The sequence below is a fragment of the Protopterus annectens genome, chromosome 1.part0 (genome assembly GCF_019279795.1).
Source record: "Protopterus annectens isolate FY-2018-M chromosome 1.part0, PAN1.0, whole genome shotgun sequence".
Taxonomy (NCBI): domain Eukaryota; kingdom Metazoa; phylum Chordata; order Ceratodontiformes; family Protopteridae; genus Protopterus; species Protopterus annectens.
Genome location: NC_056725.1, coordinates 624,573,765 through 624,594,263, shown reverse-complemented (window position 1 = coordinate 624,594,263; position 20,499 = coordinate 624,573,765). Strand labels below are relative to the sequence as shown.

General features: G+C 39.7%; 1 protein-coding gene across 1 annotated transcript in view; it reads right to left on the bottom strand.

The window, feature by feature from the left end:
- The window catches only part of BICRAL (BICRA like chromatin remodeling complex associated protein), a 1,536,848-nt gene that overhangs the window by 92,533 nt on the left and 1,423,816 nt on the right, over positions 1–20,499 (bottom strand). Inside the window, exon 12 of the mRNA XM_044061908.1 lies at positions 5,491–5,593. Coding sequence (XP_043917843.1) covers positions 5,491–5,593 — 103 coding nt within the window. The remainder of the gene's footprint in view (positions 1–5,490; positions 5,594–20,499) is intronic.

The window sequence follows — 20,499 nt, the reverse complement described above, 5'->3', positions numbered from 1 at the left end:
TGATGGCAATGCTCGTGCCTGACACTCAAGAGGTGGCCTCCACCGCATTGGAGATCAGCCTCATTGAAGTTTTAGCCAGGGAAGTTAGAATGGATGTCTTCAGAGGGACCAATCTGAGACTCTCTGGAGGCAGCAACTCAGAAAGGGAAGTGGAGAACACCAATACCAAATCCCTTTGCAGCTGGGTAAAGTGTGCCATGTAGTTGGTAGCTCTCAATCCAAATGTAGCGGAGGCACACACACGCTTCCCTAAAATGTCAATCGCCCGAGACTCCTTGTTCGGGGGATGGACCATGGAGCTCTGCTCAGTGAGCTCCTTCTTGATAGCTGCGGCCACCACAATAGTATCAATGGGGATGCCCTTGTTCCAAAAGGCCTTATCCTTGGGGGGACTTCGAAACTTAAGGCACCAAAGTTACACACTGGAAATCAGTCACAGTACTTTATTGCAGAAAACAAACGGTAAGCGCTTTCACAACTTGATGTTGCTTCATCAGACCACATCACTACAACTGATGCTTGGTTAAATACTAAGACAATTAGTATGACATCACAATTTAAAGAAATATTTCCCCACAGACATAAAAACATATACCAATATCTATAAGAAAAATGCATAAAAGATATAGAAAGAGTGTATATATATATATATATATATATATATATATATATATATATATATATATATATATATATATACACAATAAAGGGATATTTTAAATATTTAAAAAAGGAGAATGTCATCCCTGATAGTTATTAATAATAATCATTAATATATATATATATATATATATATATATATATATATATATATATATATATATATATATATATGTATGTATATACATATACATGCACATTTTGTGCACATATAACCATAATAATACAATAAAAAACTCATATTTGTGTTTAAGGCGCCTTGCCTTAAGGTAAGGAACTAATGAGGTACAACCATTCAAACCAGGGTATCTATCTGCTTGTAACTTGGTGATCCATTGTTGTTCTAATTCTTCCACGGTTGTACCTCATTAGTTCCTTACCTTAAGGCAAGGTGCCTTAAACACTAAGTATGAGTTTTTTATTGTATTATTATGGTTATATGTGCATAAAATGTGCATGTATATATATATATATATATATATATATATATATATATATATATATATATATATATATATTTTAATGATTATTACTAATAACCATCAGGGATGACATCTCCCTTTTTTAAATATTTAAAATATCACTTTATTGTGTGTATATATATATATATATATATATATATATATATATATATATATATATATATATACATACATACATATATATACACTCTTTCTATATCTTTTATGCATTTTTCTTATAGATATTGGTATATGTTTTTATGTCTGTGGGGAAATATTTCTTTAAATTGTGATGTCATACTAATTGTCTTAGTATTTAACCAAGCATCAGTTGTAGTGATGTGGTCTGATGAAGCAACATCAAGTTGTGAAAGCGCTTACCGTTTGTTTTCTGCAATAAAGTACTGTGACTGATTTCCAGTGTGTAACTTTGGTGCCTTAATTTACTTTTGCTGTTGTGTGTTTTGGGCACCTCAGTGTACCTGAAGCCATTTGAGTTTGTATCTTCAGGACTTAGAAACTTGTCAGCCTTCTTGGGAACTGGTTCCACTGTGTCCGGTTCCTTCCACACCCTGTTGGCAATGAGTTGTACTAGCTCATCGGCAGGGGGAGACACCCAGGCAGCAGATGGGCCTGTTCCGATGGCCTTCAAAAACATGAATTCTTCTGAAGATGGGGCAAGGGAAGAACAACCACCTCTTTGCTTTAGGATCTCGAGGATGTCCCCAAAGGACACTTCCTCAGAAGAAAGCCTGGGGAACCAGTCTCCTTCCTTGAAATCCATGTCTTCAGTGAGGGACTCTTTAGGGGAGACCAAGTACCTCCTCTTGCATGTCTTCTTCTGAGGATACTCCTCCATGGTGGGTGCTGGGGAGGACTCGGAAGAGGTGGGGACCCCGAGGGGGTAATGTCCATCTGAAGGTGTTCATGGGAGGGCTGACCTTGGAAGGATGATGAGGTCTCACCGCCCAATGTGGAGAGGGGCTGGGGAGGACCTAGAGCTGAAGAAGAGGTAGCTGCCCAGCTGGAGAAGGTCCTCTCTATTACCCAGAAGACCAATGGACTGGATGAAGCCCCCCTCCATCCCAAAGGCCGCAACCACAAGGGATGGAAAGGGGGACTGCGACACAGCACCAACATCTCCAGATGATATCGACCCTGAGCTGTCTAGTATGGAGGTCTCCAGAGGGAGGGAACAGTCCAAAAACTCCAGGCCCAACCCCATCCCCAGGAACCAGTACCGACCTCACTGGGCCAAGGTGCAGCCAGTTCCGAGGACAACGGAACCGAACCTGCCAGGGACCCTGATGGTGCAAGAAGGGAAGATATGCCAGACATCATCGGCCTCTCACAGGGAATGCTCTGATCCTGAGGGTCCAAACCCGGATGGGTCGGACGAGGAGGGGGAGTCCTGTGGAGGCAGATGATCCCCTTGGCAACTGAGCAGGGATGGCAACAAGTCCAACTCAATTTGGGCCTTGAGAAAGCTCTTCATCATCCTATTCATGTCTGAGGGGAGCAAGCTCCTGGTGGATCTGGAAGAGATGGAAGAATGTCCCGACCTGGCTGAAGGCCTGCGGTCCTGGGAGGGAGACCAACTACTGTGTCTCAGATGTGAGCTTTTGGACCTGGAGGGGGAAATCTCGATAATAATCGGATCCGACAAAACAGTCAGATCCAAAGGCCTGGGTGGATCCGAAGGAGCAGTCGGCATCATAGGTGGATCCAACATATGGGTTGGATCCAAAGGCAGCCACTCGGATCCGACAGAATGAGCCAGGGCTCTCAGAGCAGAAGAGGCCAGATCTGAAGACAAAGAGGCTGGACCTGGATCTGGGGAACTGCGATCCGAGAGCCTCTACTTTTTTGGCAGGAGAATCCCTGGAGGAAGAAGACTTCCTTTTGGGATCAGAAGGAGGCTTGGAAGGGGAACCTGAGACCAAAGGACCCCCTTTAGCAAGCCCCTTAAGCAGGAGCTTCCAGCACTTCAGGAGAACCCTGGGGTTGAATCCAGCACAAGTGTCGCATTCAACCTCCAGGTAAGGCTCTCCCAGGCAATAGACATGCTCCTCATGCGAGTTAGAATGGGGCATTTTCTGACCGCATGAGGAGCATCTTTTAAAACCAGAGAGCTTTTCAAACATCACACTCACACAAACACCCACCACCCGCACACTACACAAAGAAAGGGGAATGGATAAAGAATCAGTTGAACAGGGAGAAGCAGGGAAAATTAAGAGCTACTCAAAGGACCGGGAGGAAAGGATGGGAACCTAAGGAAAAAACTTAAAGAAGAAATCCTAAATGCTACCGGGAAGGGAGGAAACCTAACTAGACTAAGACACAAAGAAGACTAGTTAAAAGAGAGAAAAAACCCAGAGAAAAGGGAGAAAAATGTAACTTAACTGAAACAGGAAGCTTGAGCTGCAGGATGCATGTCCGTAGAGAAATAGTGGTAAACGAGATCTGAGAGCTGTAGGTAGCAAGGGATCTTGGGAAGGGGAGGAGGTTGAGCTCTGGATCGATCCTTTTAGTTGCTGTCTCAGATTCAAGGTCAGATCCAAGACCCATCCGTGATCAGTAATGACACGGATAGCATCAGATCAGGTTGGTTAGCCTACCTAGTAGCAACAGAAACTGAGAACCTTAAATATTTTAGGACTACTTCACAATTAAAAGAAAGAGACACTTGCAAATAACACCCACCCTATTTCACCTGGTCCTAAATTTATTTCTTTTCCAAATGTATTACAGTTTGGAATACGACACTTCAGCTGCATAAATACATAGCTGTCTGCATGTTTTTTTTTTTTTTGTTTGTTTTTTAATCATTTTGTTTGCATTGCTTCAGATTATTCACTAATACACCTTAAAAAATTACTTTTCATTGTACTATACTGATTTATTTAACAACACTGTATGATAGTGTTACTTCTTATTTACATTTATTCATTATTGCCACTCTTTGTTAACTGTGGTTTAAATGATACATGTTGCAGATGTTTTTATTGATGTCAGTGAATACACTGCACTTTGTTGTCCTCAGGCAGTGGCTTAAATGGGATCTTGTGGATCAGTCTAGTACTCCAGTTAACAAATAAGAAATAAACTACTTGTGAATCAAGAATACAGTCAAGCAACTTATGGTTACAAAGCAGTGATAAGAACTGAAGGTGATGTGCTATAACAGTTTTTACATAAGGGACGCATACCAACTTGATGTCAGAAAAGCAGCAGAGAGAACAGAGTAACATTCATGCTTGGGGACCTTTGATGCCTTGCAAAATTGGCTGGATAATAAACAATATCTATGAGAAGTCTAAATTAAATGAATAATGATAGAAATGTTAAGCAAGCTCTGATGTGTAGAGGTTCTCTCCCTGATGATACTTCAGATGAACAGGGTTCAACTAGCACCCGAAGTGCCAGAGAAGCCAGCCTGGAAGAAATTACATCATCTTGGTGTTGCTATAGTCCTACTACAGGAGTGCCATCAAGAGGAAGGCCAAGAAGTAAAGCTGCATGTGCAAGGACTCTGAGGGGAGTAAGTACCCCCCCTAAAGAGTGCAGAACTCTCTTGATAAACATCACGCTGGCTCAAACACTGTGACATGCTTCCCAGACAGCAGGGAATAAAACTCAGGAGCATTCATAAAAATGTTTACTGCCATTCATGGTTCTTTCCTCATCCTTTGGTGCTGTCAGGTGACAGGCGAAGGCAGGAATGAATGGGGTCAATTGGATACAGGACTCCATAACAGATAACTGCAAAAATGATCAGAAATGCAAGAGGAGTCTTACACACAAATATTATTGTGTTATTCATTATTATTTCATATTGTCTTAGCAATAATAGCTCAAAACTTCTTCACACATTAAATATCCTTTTCTATCTCAGGCCCAACAATATATAAGATATCCATATCACCACTTCTGAATGATACTGTCTGCCTTCTCTGAAGCTAAAAGAAGACGTTTTACTTTTTGACTCATGTTAATGGCTTGTTAAACTACTGCCAGTGCAAGATAATCCAAGCCCACCTTTCTGTAATAGATGAAACACTTACTTTTTGCAGCATTCCATGGAAGGAATGCCCAACACTCTCAAAGATTTTTACTCTAGTGATTTAGTCTAATTGCCTATTTTCCCTATGTTTGATTATGTTCACAAAACAAAGAAAATTATACTTACACTACTTTCTGTGCTTTGTATATGTTTTGCTCTGTAGTGCTTTGCATTACTTTTCACATGACACACCTTAAGATGGTTCTTAAACAGCAGCCTATTCACCCAGTAATCCATACAAATAAACTCTACTCCGTAATGCAGCAAGTAAATAATTCAAATTTTAGATTTAATGCTTCTCACCAGGATCCATCAGAGCAAGGCGCTTGTCATGAGACAATATTGTTCTTTCCTCCTGATTAAACATTCGATCGATCATAACCATTTCTGCAGAAGGATTAACACGCTGAAACATAAAAGCAAAAAACACATCAGAAACATCTTTTTACAACGTCACATTTATATAGTTAACAAACAGAGAAATCTAATGAAGGCCAGCAAAAGAGGAATACAAACCATTAAATCACGACATGACTACATGCCTTCGATTATGCTCATGTGAGGCAGCGCACCTCACTGAATCTCTTCAAGAAGAATCTCGATAAGTGGATGGGGGATCGTAGGTTTGTCCCAGGGATTACTCCCGTGTCACTATTAGACAGAGGCACAGTAAACTAAACCTTAAAAAGGGCACAGTATACTCAAATCAAGGGGTGGCGTAAGCCATACAGAATCGGGCTAGGCTTATAATTGCCCCAGGGCAGATAGCCTAGTATGAACCTATAAGAGAATATGTTCACATTTAAGCTTCTCCACTGTATTTCCCGTAAATCTCATTATCCTTTTGCAGAAAAGATACCAGCATTCATTATCAGCAGAATTTTTGAGAAAGACTTCAAAAGAATTTCCAAACAATTGGGTATTCCTTTTTTGCTGCCTAGCACCTAGTGGAAAATAAATTTCAGTAATCACGTTTGAACACATCCTTCATGCCTCATGATGGCACGTCCTAAATCTTACCACATCTCCTGGCTCCTTCCTCCATTAAACCAGTGAACATTCTTGAAGTAAATGCAGAGTTAGAACATGTACTTCACCACAAACCTTCTTTCTAAACTCACTTACTTTTAAACTATGAGCACAGACACAACATCATCAAGATATAGCCATGTTGAAGATGGGACAGAAAAAAAGAACAGTAAGGGAAGTTAAGGGGAAAATACCTGTATATCTGCTATCCTATTATTTCAAGAGGATTTCTAAAGTATGTTTAATCAAGCAGAAATATCCCAAATGCTACCATAAAAGAGGTGTATGGAGTTAAAAAGCAAAATCAAACAGGATGCCCTGTAGGACAGCCCTGCTACAGAAAGTTTTAGACCTAGTGAGCTAAACAGTGTTTTGCAAAGTGTGCAATGAGGACAACAGTGGCAGTTCCATAGAACTCAGTTGCAGACTTTTGCACAAAACACATATTATCACTAGTCTAACGGCTATCCCAGTATTAAAAGAAAACTTTAGAGCCTTTTGTTAGGAATCATACAATCATTCTGAAGTATGTTTAGGTTACTGGCTTTCCTTCCTGATCTGGAAAAGAAGAGATTAATTACTGGTCCATTTTGTGGATACTCTGAACTCTAAAGAGGTAGAAATGAAGCTGATATAATGCAGGCACAATGTGAAAAGAATACAAGGTAGCTGGACTTATTTAAAGAAAAAACACTTTCAAAAATATCGAGAAGGCTACGTTTGGAAGAATTAATGATCAGTTATTAGGGCAATCCATTCTTCAGAGTACACCAAATAAGGACTTTTGAATGTAAGTTTGGAGCTTCGAAATTCTTACAGAAGATGTGCTGGATGTCCAAATAGCTTTTTAAACAACAAGACAAAACAGGTTTAAAATGAAGTCTCAACCATAAAATGTTGGTTCCAGAGAACAACTTATTTTTTGAAAAGGAGGAGAAGACAGTGGCTCCCTATTGAAATACCAGGACAGCAAGTAAAAAAAAAAAAAAGATTGAAAACACAGGAAAAGAGCAAATGTCACACATTGCTCTTCTCCTTTCAACGTGTTTTATGTGGGTGGGGAGGGGGACAAGCCACTCACCTCCACAACAAACTATATATACCAACTTTGAGACCAATGTACCTTGAAGAAAAGGAAATATTTCAAGGAAAAGGGAAAGATTCCAATTAACAGCAAACTCAAACAATATATATATGACTAGATTTTTGGCCATTCTGTCTCCACATTAAGGGATTCAGCATTCTGAGTCCTGATATTTCAAATGATTGCCAGAGACAGCTCAGAAATTAATAAACTAATCTGAGCTTTGCCAAACACTTGACATTTACCAGATCATAAACAATCCAGACCACAATGATATTTGAGGTAAATTAAACATCCATGAAAAACAGCAGAGAAATGACCCAAATTATAATCCTTAAGAAAAAAATCTACATGGCACTCTGAATCAAAATATTTTTAATCTGCCATAGACACTGCTGAAGAAGGAAAGACAGGGTGAACAACAGATGGTGTGTTGTGAGGCTGAGACTTGACCAGGAAAAGAAGTCACACCTGAATAAAACCCTCTAATCATCTACATTCAATAGTGGAACAACAAGATGTGCAGCCAGAGGGCTGTCAGAATGTCCTGCCTGCTGCATATGAAAAGCTGAACATAGCAGTAGATTAGTCTGTCAATCTTAAGGAAGGAACTGGTGCAGCTTCAGCATCATACACAGCATCTGGGGAACATAACAGCACTGCTACAATTGCAGGAGGTTAGAGCATCTGTGAAGGGGATGACCACATCCTGCCAGATGCTTTGTGGGGTTCCAGTGTCAGACCGATACAAAGGCCAAAATGTCTTAGCACACAATGCACTGGACATCCTTTAGCAACAATCCTGGTCCCTTTCCTCTGTGGGGCCAGTCACTACAAAGGGTCCACACGTTTCCTTCCCCTTACCTAGGCAATCATGTATGCCTGGAAGAAATGCGAGCCTTGGCCATCTTTTTCTGCCTACCCCCCACTTGCATGTTGTACTGTCTTCAGTTGGCTTTTGCTGGTGGAACCTGCCATGATACTTGGGTCTGAAACCCATCCTGTGCTGCTGCTACCACCAGGCATGGTAGGATCAAATCATAGGCCTTCTGCAGTTTCAAATACAACAAATGAGGAGAACACAGCATCCAACTGCCTGGAGGAAACTATTGTGCTAATTTTTATAGACAACATAACTTTTTATGTTTGTTTGGATTTCGCTCAGCTCTTTCCATCACGAGTTGTAAATCTTACCACACATTAATAAGTCCATGGTGTTTAAATTTCATCTAGGCAAACAATGTGTTTAGTGTAAAAGAGTGACACACTTTGTCAGTGAGGTTCAGCATGGTTATAGCCACTGAGTGGTACAGCTTTTGACTTGATATATATTTCAGAATACAGGTGAAATGGTAATGAAAGGAACCATATGACTGTAGACAAGAGACAATTTTATGCTGTTGACTAACATTTGGACTTTTTTTTTATTTTGTTATATATGATGCTGAGGTGAGTACATCCTTGACTCCATGACGACAGGTACTTGCCTGCTTTTTGACATGACTGAGGGAGGGGCTCTTTTCATTCTCCTTCAGTTTATTATGAACTTTGCATTGCAGAATGTTGATGATGCTCTGTGTCCTTCTCTGTTTGAATGAGTATTCCATATGATAATGATTTTTAGCATGTATTGCTCACCAGTTGATGTCTCCAAGGTACATTTCTTCTGCATATGTGCTACACATTACATGCTATGGTACATCTCACACAGTGACAAATGTACACAGCTATTTATTTATTTGACATTTGTTGACCGGGTTAGTCAATCTGAGCTAGTGCCCATTTTCAGCGGAGACCCGGGTAGAAAAACTCCACAGTAAAACAAATTATACAAGTATAAAAATTCAAAGTAAAAATTTTGAAGTATAAAAAAGAAAACAAAAATCACAATTCTCACAGCTCTACTTTACAAAGTACAAAATTAAAAGGACAAGTTGTACAGAAGATAAAATCATAGTACAAAAATCATATTCACTGTAAAGAATAGGCTTGTGTATAACAATACAAATTAGTTTCAAAAGATGTAAAGGAAAAGATAGGACAGATGAACAGATGCAGCACAAGAAGAAAAGTCTACAGGTGAGGGATTAAAAGAAAAGGTTGAGTATGGAAAAGCATATGGTCCAGGCAAAGGTAGAGAAGATGCAGAAGCAGAGTTATAAATGGTTAGTGCTTACAGATATACAAGTTAGTTTTACAAATAGTAGTGTGAGGGGAAAAAATAGGTAGAGGAGGGAGTAGGGAGATTAGTATCATTACTAGGAACTGTAAATTATAAGGGAATACAGAGCAGTAAAAGGAAAAAATAGTATAAACGAAGTTAAGTTACTGGAAAGAGTAAATCAGAGGTTTGTTAAGTACACTAGAAGAGTATAGTAAGGTGAACAGGAAGTAAGGATACATAATATTGTACAGGTAACAGAATTAATAGAGAGGAAAGTAAGGGAGGGAAAAGATTAAAGGAGGAAAGAGGGAGGGAGGAAATTTAGGTGGGATGGTTACATTGACATCTCCAGGTGCTACATAGGTGATTTCTGAGAGTTGTCTTGAATTTATGTGAATGAGTAATATTTCTGAGGTCCAAGAGAAGCTTATTCCAGGAAAGAGCAGGAAGATATGCGTTATGTACCCAAAATGTGTGTGTCTTAGGTATAAACTACTGTTTGTGGATCATGCACACTAACAGTTCTAATAAATGTAAACTGAAAGTGACATCTCAAGTGTAGATAAAAGATAAAAGACATCCCAACTTGCATCTTTATAGTACAGAGCTACCATTTAGACTCTCTGAAACAGACAGTAAGAAGCCTACTAAAGTGACACCATTTTGAACTTTATGATTTTCAGGTGATAGTTCAGAAAAGAAAGATCTAAAATGAATGCTCAACCCCTGTCCTTAGTTTGGCATTAGGAAGAACCCCAAAAAATGAAACTTAGCAGTGACAAAAACCGAAAACACCCTAACTGTGATTCAATTACTAAACATTTTTCATGTATCAGTCTTTGATCTAGGTTAGCAAGGATATGGATGCCCTTAGAATAAGTTAAGGAATGAATGTTGACAGAAATTCTCTCTGTACTCTGATTGTAACGTCTTTCAACCAGTGATCAGAAGATTTTTTTTCCAAATGGCTTAAAAAACACATTTCCACCTCCTCCACCACTGAGAAGGTTATCAGACTTGGGGGACAAAGACATGAGACACTTGCCCTTGCAAATGAGGTGCAAGCATACTTAACAACTCATGTGAATCATAGGAGGCTACTAGACTATTGACCTGGAGGCCATTTCAGTCCTAGCCATTTCATCCTAATGTAATACCATTGATACTCTAGTCAATACCCAGTACTGTGTTTATTAATGAGTGTCCATGTCCAGGAGGGTTGTGGGCATTATCCCCGGTAAGAAATTATGGTGCCCCATCCACTCATCCAGGTTCTTTTCGAACAGTATCAAATTACTTGCCAAAGAACCAGACTGAGTACTTCCTAAAAACTTTAATATAAAGTGCTTTTCGTCTTGCCTTTTAGGAAGACTTCTTCAGATAACAGATACTTTCAATACTACAAGTTATATACACATTAAATTAGTCACATGATCAATTTAAAAGCAATAAAGCACACACTTTTTTCACTACAACCATCCCATAACATTCCATCTGGCATTTAACCCCTCAGCTCCCACTATACAAACTTTTTTACTAACTACATACAATGTAAAAAATTTTTATAATTTATATATGCATACTTATACTAGTTTATCACAAATTTACTTTCACACTCAATATACTTAATAATAAAATTATTTATAAATTACCACAAATTAGACCATCTATTTAAGCTTATCAACTTTAAAATATAGAAAATGGAACACATTTCGTTCAGACCAGTGTAATGATATGTATCAGTACGAAATCGCCACAACAGTTCCAATCTTCTAGCAACAATGTTTCTGGGCCACCCCTTCCATCTCGTATGATGCAATCCATTGCTCGAAATTTGAACTGACGTTGTGGGTATTCTTTTATATCCTTTGCTAAGGCGTTCTCCAATTTTGATTTGCTAATAGCATATTGACGTTCGTAGACTTGTCTCTCAGTCTTCTCTCCGTTTTGCCTATATAGAACGCTGGGCAACTTTGGCACAAAACTGCATACATCACTAACTTAGATTGGCAATCTAGCTTGTGTTTTGTCTTATAACGTTGCCCCCTGATGGTAAAATTCTGCCCTATATCTATATATTTACAAAAATTGCATAGAAGGCATTTAAACATTCCTGTCCTATGTGTAAGGAGATTTGGTTTCCTCTCTAAGATGCTTTTCAGGTTGGGACCCCATGTGAAGGTAATATGAGGGTGCTCTTGTAGTTTTTGTCTCACCATACAGTCATTTTGAACTATATCCCAGTTTTTAATCAGACTAGATTAAATTTCTCGGGCATTCATCGTGACTAGATTGTGTGTACCATAGAGTGACATTGTTGAATTATTTATAGATTCAGTCAAAACACTATTCGCTGGGACTAATATTTCCCTCTGTGACAGAATGGGTTGAAGGAAACCTGTCATTCTTTTATGTTGTACCTCCCACATCACTTTTGATACTAAATTCTGGGGGTATCCTCTTTTAGTAAACATGTCATGTAAATTTTTATAATTCATAATCAAAGTCAGCCTCTAAAGATGGCATGCATGCTGCCCTTACAAACTGACCCTTGATTACTGACTTTTTCTGGTGGAGTGGGTGACAGCTACTGAAATCTAGTAATGAGTTACAGTAAGTTTCTTTTCTAAAGATCTTAGCTATAAAGCATTTATTAATACGGTCTTTACTCAAATACACATCTAAGTAGACAATCCTGTTAGCATCAAAATTGTAAGTAAACATCAGAAACTGGGTAGTAGAGTTAAAGTAAGTCACTAACTCTTCCGCTACAGATGCATCACCTTTGAATAAACTAAAAATGTCATCCAAAAATCTAGTATAATGACATATTTTTTTCTTTTATTCCAGTTATTTTAAAGATATATTGCTGCTCCCAATAAGCTATAACCAGATTGGCGAAGCTGGCCCCACAAGGGGAGCCCATAGCCATGCCAATTTTTTGCAGGAAATATCTGTTGTTAAAGGTGATGTAGTTATTGGACAAAATTAAGTCCAATAACTCTTCTACAACATTCACCTCAGTTCTTGGGGCCCCTCTATTCCGTAGTAAACAACTTACCAACTCAATCCCCTCTAGATGAGGGATAGAAGAGTACAAATCTTTGACATCTACTGTCATAAAATTAAGATCGTTCTCATATGTCAAGTTGTTAATAACTTCCAGAAAGGACCACGAGTCTTTACAAATATGTTTTTCCATCACTACGTACTTTTTTAAAAATTGTTCCAACAACCTTAGCACAAGCATATGTAATGCTGTTCCTTGCATCAATGAGCAGCCTCATCGGTGGATCAAAAACACATTTATGTATTTTAGGTTGGCCAAACAAAATGGGAATCTTAGGGGCAGGCATAGTTAAAAAATCGAATAACTCAATATCAGTTGTTGCTTCGATAAACAAATCATTAAGCAATAAGAATACGCGATGTTCAGTTCGTTTCTTGAAACTTCCACATATGTATGACTATCTAAGATCACATTCATTCTTCTGATATAGTCCACATTATTCAAAATCACAAGGCCTCCCCCTTTATCAGGTTGCATGAATCTCAAATTTGCTTGTTTTAGGAACTCAAGTGCTTGTCTTTCACTGTTACTTATGTTAGAGCTAAATCCATTATTCTTTTTTGTAAATGACAGGCAGTTTAGTATATCTAACTCACAGACTTGCTCAAACCACAATAGTGTTGTATATAGTGGAGGGTAATATGTGCTAGCTACTCTAAACGTATGCATACTAAGTTCATTTCGTCCCCACAGCACTTGTAAATTTAACTTCCTTACAAACAACTTTATATCCAACAGAGTATTGGCTAAATCTGCTCTATATGCAGGCACAAATGTTTGTCCCTTCGCCAATAAATCAACAAGTTCAAAACTAATGTCTAATTCAGAAAAATTATAGACTTTAAAGTCATTTGTTGAACTCAAAATTATTTTACAGTCACCACTTACAGAATGGTCAACAGCTTTTACCTGCCCTTCCTGTTCTTTTTCGGTCCCTGGTTGCTCCTCTGATATTTTGTCTTCTGAGGATTGTGATTGAAGGACCTATTTTGAACATTTTCTACCCTCGCTGGGCCAGCTTGTTCTGTATAATCCATTCTCCTGTCTCTATTAGACGCCAGCCGTTCGCTTCTCCGTGTTTGTTGGGCAGCATTCTCCTCCATGTTGTCTGCACTCTGAGGGGGTTGGTCTTGGGCACTGATTTCATGTGGGTGGTCCTCCCATCTGTCCTGTACAATCACACTTGATGTTTGAGATCCAGGAAGTTTCGGATAGATGGAATCTGCAGCATAGGCTAAACAATCTCTTTTTAGCTTTTTTAGTTTAGTTTCTTTAAGTTTACTGATATAGCAGTCTATACTTGTAAACAGTCTATTATAATCAAAACGATAGCGCTGGAAATCATTGTCCATAATAATAGAGCTATCCAAAGCACTGGCTTCACGTATAGTACTGTCTACTTGAAGTTGATAGTTCTTACACATCACTTCTAATAACTCCAAACCTTGTTTATTAAATAAAGCAGTTAGTTCTTTATGGAAAGCAGAACCTTCCACCAAACATGTTGGGTAATGGCACACTCTGAGTCCTTTGGGCGCTATCTCTTCACTAATACACTTCCATTTGTAGTTTCTTACATTTCACCATCATACTGTCCAGCTGTTGTAAGCGATTTGATAAGCTTAAAGATCCTCCAGCCGGTTGCTCACGCATTCCTGATGTATTATTTGTGATGAAAGACAATGGCTCAACAAGCCAATTGTTAAGGTTGGGAGCCCCGAGGATCCAGCGATGTCATTATTCAACAAAACAGACATTCTGTTCTTCCCTTGTTGTTCTGCTGTTGAGCTAGTCGCAGCATGAGGCAAACAACCATTGTTTTGATTATTGAGTTAAGACAGAGCCTTGTGAGTCAGGAAACAGTGATGGACTACTGTTTCCAATAGAATTAGCCAAGTTATTGTCAGAACTGCAAGTAATAGAATTTACTGTAGCAATTTTATTACCAGAACCAGTTTGAGAAGGTTGTAACAAGTCCAAATGAGCAGAAAGTGAATCCTCCTTCTGTGTCAAAGCTTCAATAAGGCAAGTCAATGTTATACTACTGTCTTGTTGAATGTTCCCCCACCAGTAGTACCCGGAACATTCTCAGCAGCCATGGAACAGAACAAGAAGACAAACTGATGAAATAAACAACTGAATCAAATTACTTGCCAAAGACCCAGACCGAGTACTTCTAAAAAACTTTAATATGAAGCACTTTTCGTCTTGCCTTTTAGCAAGACGTCTTCAGATAACAGACACTTTCAATACTACAAGTTATATACACATTAAATTAGTCACATGATTAATTTAAAAGCAATAAAGCACACACTTTTTTCACACAACCCTCCCATAACATTCCATCTGGCATTTAACCCCTCAGCTCCCATTATAGAAACGTTTGTACTCACTACATACAATGTAAAAAATTGTTATAATTTATATATATATATATATATATATATATATATATATATATATATATATGTATGTACATGTAAATTAATATAACAATTTTATAAAAAACAGCAATAATAATACTAAAATACCTCAACAGTCAATATTAAGTTTATATCTATCTTTGAAAAGATTTAATTTTCAATAGGCATTTAATACAGCAAACATCATTAAGCCCAGGATATGAAAAGACATTAAATCTAAGCTGCCAATAAAGTTCTCTTTCTTCTAAAAGTATCTGCCATGGTCCACCTCGGGGTCTTTTTTTAACCTGATCAATTATAAAGTATAGGAAATGCTGACTATTACTTTCAAACACATGCCTAGCCAAGGCATTGTTTATATTCTGTTTATTAATACTATATTGGTGTTCGTAAATTCTTTGCCTGAAATGCCTTTCGGTCTTGCCAATATAGAATCCAGGACACAATTGGCATTTCGAAACATAGCTCACCCTTATACTATCACAATTAAATTTACCCCTAATTTTCCATTGGCTGTTATTAATGAAAAAAGAACTAGAGACAGCAATAAACTTACATAATTTACAACCACCGTATTTCCATGTCCCTACATTAGAAAGAGTGAAAATTCATTCTGTTGTTTACTTCCAATAAACTCTTTAAATTCCTACCTCGCCTGTACACAATCCTCATTTTATCGGGTACCCTCAGATGGGTTAAAGGATCTTCCATTAAGGTCGGCCAATACTTATTAATGATGCCTTTCAAGTAATACGCATCCATTGAGAAGGTAGTAATAAATTTAAGTAAAGGGGTCTCAAAAATAGTATTATTGCGAAAATTCATGTCCGCACTGGGCTGATCTAGCCTAGAAATGATAGGGCATGGTGACACAAAGTACAGTTGTGTACACTTACCATAATCTAGATGTTCGAGTGTATTCACTGTTGCAGTCATTACATTTGGGTAATCTGCTGGCAGGTTGCCCTCAGTCAGCCTGAATTCCAAAGTTTTGGGTCCTGCGTTGGTTGCTGTCTTCTCTTCCATGATGTCAGGTCGTCAGGGGTATAAAACATGCAGCCGATGCCATTTTCTTTAGTTTTTCTTGCCCCTTTTGTCAGGTGCCCCCAAAAAGGTAGCAATATTCTAAATATATATATACATGCAGCAATATAAACTTTACCTTCATCTACAAGCAAATAGACCACATCGGTTGTAGAAGATACAGAAGGAAAGATAAACTGTAGAATGACAGGGGGATGGCGGGAGGGTAACCAGGACTGCAACAGTGAATACACTTGAACATCTACATTTATGGTAAGTGTACACACAACTGTACTATGTTCTTCGTGTTTCACTGTTGCAGTCATTACATTTGGGTAGAATCCCAAAGCTATGGTTGGGAGGCTGGAGCTAAACTGCATTAGGTGAGGCTATAAGGCCCTGCAGCACTGCAGTGGCAAAGCCTGCCTTGGACTTGAGTATAGAGGCAAATGGTAATGCTTTGTAAAGGTGTGAACAGAACTCCAAGTAGCAGCCTCTAGAATGTCGTTGGTTGGTACTCCTCTGAGGAAGGCTGCTGAAGTAGCTGCAGCCCTGGTGGAGTGAGACCTAATGCCCTTGGGCAAAGGTTTGCCATGGTGTAAGTAGCAGAAACGGATGCAATGGTTTATCCACTTTGAAATTGTCTGCTTTGAAATAGGCTTTCCTCCTAATCCTGCAGCATATGACACTAGTAATTGCTCAGTTTTTCTTAGAGCTTTAGTCCTGCTCAAGTAGAATCTTAGCTGTCTGTGTACGTCCAAGGAATGCAGAATTCTCTCCCCTTTGTTCTGCGGATTTGGATAAAAAGTTGGCAGATGAATTGTTTGGTTAAGAGCCACACTGGAACCGACCTTAGGCATAAAAGTAGGATTTGTCCTCAGTGAAACCCTGTCTGGGTAAAATATGATAAAAGGCTCTACAGCCATGAGGACCTGTAGCTCTGAAACTCTCCTTGCTGAAGTAATTGCTAGTAGCAGAGCTGTCTTCCATGATAAGAATTTTATATCAGCGGTAGCAGCTGGTTCAAATGGAGGCAGGGTGAGCTTTTCCAACACATAATTGAGGTCCCATGCAGGTAATGGTGATCTTCTAGGAGGCCTTACATTTTTGGCTCCTCTAAGATACTGCTTTAGTAAAGGATGAGAAAAGACTGGTGGCTCTGTATTGTAATGAGCCGAAGTGGCAGAGGCATGGATTTTGATTGATGAAAAAGATAGGCCTTTGTGAAGCATCTCAGTTAAATATTGCAAAATCTGAGGAATATTTGGTACAGTCGTGTCAATCCCTTGTGCCTGGTTCCAAGCACAGCAGAATCTCTTCCATTTTTCAGCATAAGATTTTCTGGTACTAGGCCTCCTGGCCTCCAAAATAACATCCATCACCGCTTTAGAGAGAGGTGTGTTTTGAATGACGACATTATCCACCATGCTGCCAGATTTAAGGTCTTGAGTTGGCTGTGCAGGATCGGACTGTTGTGTTGGGACAGTAAGTGAGGAATCTGAGGTAATGTCCAGGCTGGGTATTGAGACAAGTTCCTTAGGATTGGATACCAGTGCTGGCGAGGCCAGTCTGGGGCAATCAGTATCATTTTTGGCTTCTCTTGTCTGACTTTTAGAAGTACCCTGGGGAGGAGAGGCAGTGGAGGAAAGGCATATACTGTTAAGTTTTTCCAGCTGAAAGATAGAGCATCCACTTTCCATGCTTGCTTGTGATAAGTCCTTGTGCAGCATCTCTGTAGTTGACAGTTGTGAGGGGAGGCAAATAGATCTATGTCCAGGCAACCCCAATTCCTTGTTATCATGCTGAAGACTTGCGGATCCAATTTCCACTCGTGGGGATCCATGAGGTTTCTGCTTAGCTCATCTGCCAGAGTATTTATCTTTCCTGGCAGGAATTGTGCCTGCAGATGTACTTGGTAAGTCAATGCTGTGTCCCACAAAGTCATGGCTAGTCTGCATAGGGGGAAGGAGTGAGTGCCTCCCTGCTTGTTTATGTACCACATGACTGTAGTATTGTCCGTCTTTATCAGTAGTTGTCCCGGATGAAGTAGATCCTTGAAGGCTGTCAGGGCATTCTGAACAGCTAGCATCTCTTTTTGGTTGATATGTAGATGCATTTGGCTTCCGGACCATGTGCCCTGAATACATCTTTTTGCCATGTGGGCCCCCCAGGCATAATCTGATGCATCTGTTGTTAATATCTGCCTGGCTATGGGTAAAGCGAATGGCTGCCCCTTGTTGAGGTGGCAGGCCTTTTCCCACCATCGAAATGCCTGTTGCAGGCAGGGAATGAGGATAATTAATGTTTCCAGGCTGTGGCAACGTTGAGTCCAAACACTTTTTAGATACCATTGAAGTTTCCTCATATGCAGTCTTGCATATGGAATTAGCAAAATGCAGGATGCCATGAAGCCTGCAAAATTTTTCTTGCAGATAACTGGGTCTTTGTTGCCAACATTTTGAAATAAGTAGTCAGTTGCCTTTGTTTGTCTGGCGTGAGACAAGCCATCTGGGCAGTTGTATTTAAGCTTGCACCCAGGAATATTATCTCTTGAGAGGGTACTAGTTTTGATTTCTTTATGTTTACTGTGTACCCTAGGCATGTTAGTAATCTTTTTACAAACGCCAGATGCTGTAGCAGAATGTCCTTGTTCTCTGCTTGAATAAGGCAGTCGTCCAAGTAAGGATATATTTGTATTCCTCTTTGTCTGCAAAATGCAATTACTGGAGCCAGGCATTTTGTGAAGACCCTGGGCGCAGTAGATAAGCCAAAGGGCAGTGCAGAGAATTGGTAGTGCATTGAGCCAGCTATGAATCTGAGGCATCTTCTGCATGATTGCCTGATTGGGACATGCAGGTATGCCTCTTTTAGGTCTAAAGTCACAAGCCAAGCCTTCTTGCCCAGCATGGGCAGTAGCTGCTGCAGAGTCAACATTTTGAATCTTGGAATATCCAGATATGTGTTTAGAATAGATAGGTCCAGTATTGGTCTCCAGGCTTTGTCCTTTCTGGGCACCAAGAACAGCCTTGAGTAAAATCATTGTCCCTGCTCTTGCTGTGGTACTTGCTGAATAGCCCTCATGTACATGAGTGATGACACTAGCTTTTGTGCCTCTGCCCATTGATTTTTTGGCAGGTCTGGCAAACCGTTTGCCCTTGGTAGGGTGTGAAAGTGAAACCGGTAGCCCTGTGACACTATATCCAAGACCCATTTGTCCTGGTTTATTATGCGCCAATTTTGAGAAAAAAGTGCTAGTTTTCCCCCTAAAGGTGCTGCCAGAAGATAAGTGCTTGGCGCAGGCAGGGGGGAAGTTTCCTGTATGGCTGTGATTTGTCTTCTCCGCTTTTGGAGGTAGAAGTACCCCATTGTTTAGACCTGTATGAGCTTTGGGGCTGGGATCTGCCTCTAGGGTGTCTGTATCTGCCTCTTTGTGGCCTGTCTGACACTGGAAAGGACCAATTCTTTGTAGGCCAGTGCCTGCTAAATCTTGGAGGCTGTACCTGTAAGAAATCCTTGACTGTTTGCATAGATTTAACTTTGTCCTCCATTTTCTTCAACACCTCTTCTGCTTTAACACCAAACAAGGCAACATGCTGTAATGGAGCATCTAATAATTTTGCTTTAACATGATCAGGCAGATTCTGTTCTTTTAACCAAGCATGCCTCCTAATGACAGAACCTGTAACTGCGGCCCTGCAGGAGGCCTCTAGGGAATCAAAACCACATTGCAAAGTATGCTTTCCTACTTGTTCAGCTACATGCAATAAACTCCTGCATTTCTTTGTTTTTTGCACATTCAGAATTTAACATTTTCTGTTTAAGCAGTGACATAATATATTGCTGATATTTAAGCATATGAAACTAATTTAAAGTCCTTATAGCCAAGGTAGCAGAAGTGTAAATCTTTTTTCCCCATCTGTCTAGTGCCCTAGAATCCCTGTCAGAGGGGGTAGGGTTTTTTGCAGTGGAAGCCTTGACCCCTTTGGGACCCTGAGAGATAGTTACTGGGTCAGCAGCAGGGTTCTTAAAAAGAAATTTATGTGAATCAGGAACCCTGTAGTATCTGTCTGGCTTAACAGGAGCTGGAGGTAAAGAGTCAGGAGTCAGACTGAACTCTGAAAATGCATCATCTACAATGTCTAACACAGGTGGAATAGCAAGGGGCCTGTGCTGAGGTAGTAAAAGGAAGTCTCTGAGCCTTTTCTTAGATTCTGAATAATCTTGGCTCTCCCAATGGAAATGCTCCCTCATGGTATGCAGAGTTTCCCCAAAAGAATAATCCTCAGGAGGAGAGGCTGAAGGGATAGATTCTTCAGCATCAGAATCCTCATAGGGAGGCAGAGAGTATTCCATCAGAAGAGGAATCAGAAGAAATGGAAACCTGATCTGAAGATTCATATTCTGTCTCTTGCCTAGGCCTCTTATCAGGAGGGGGATGGGAAACCCTGATCAAAGTAATTAGGTCTTCGGCCATTTTGAGCATCTGTTTTTTAGGCATGGAGGCCTGTCCATGGGGCTG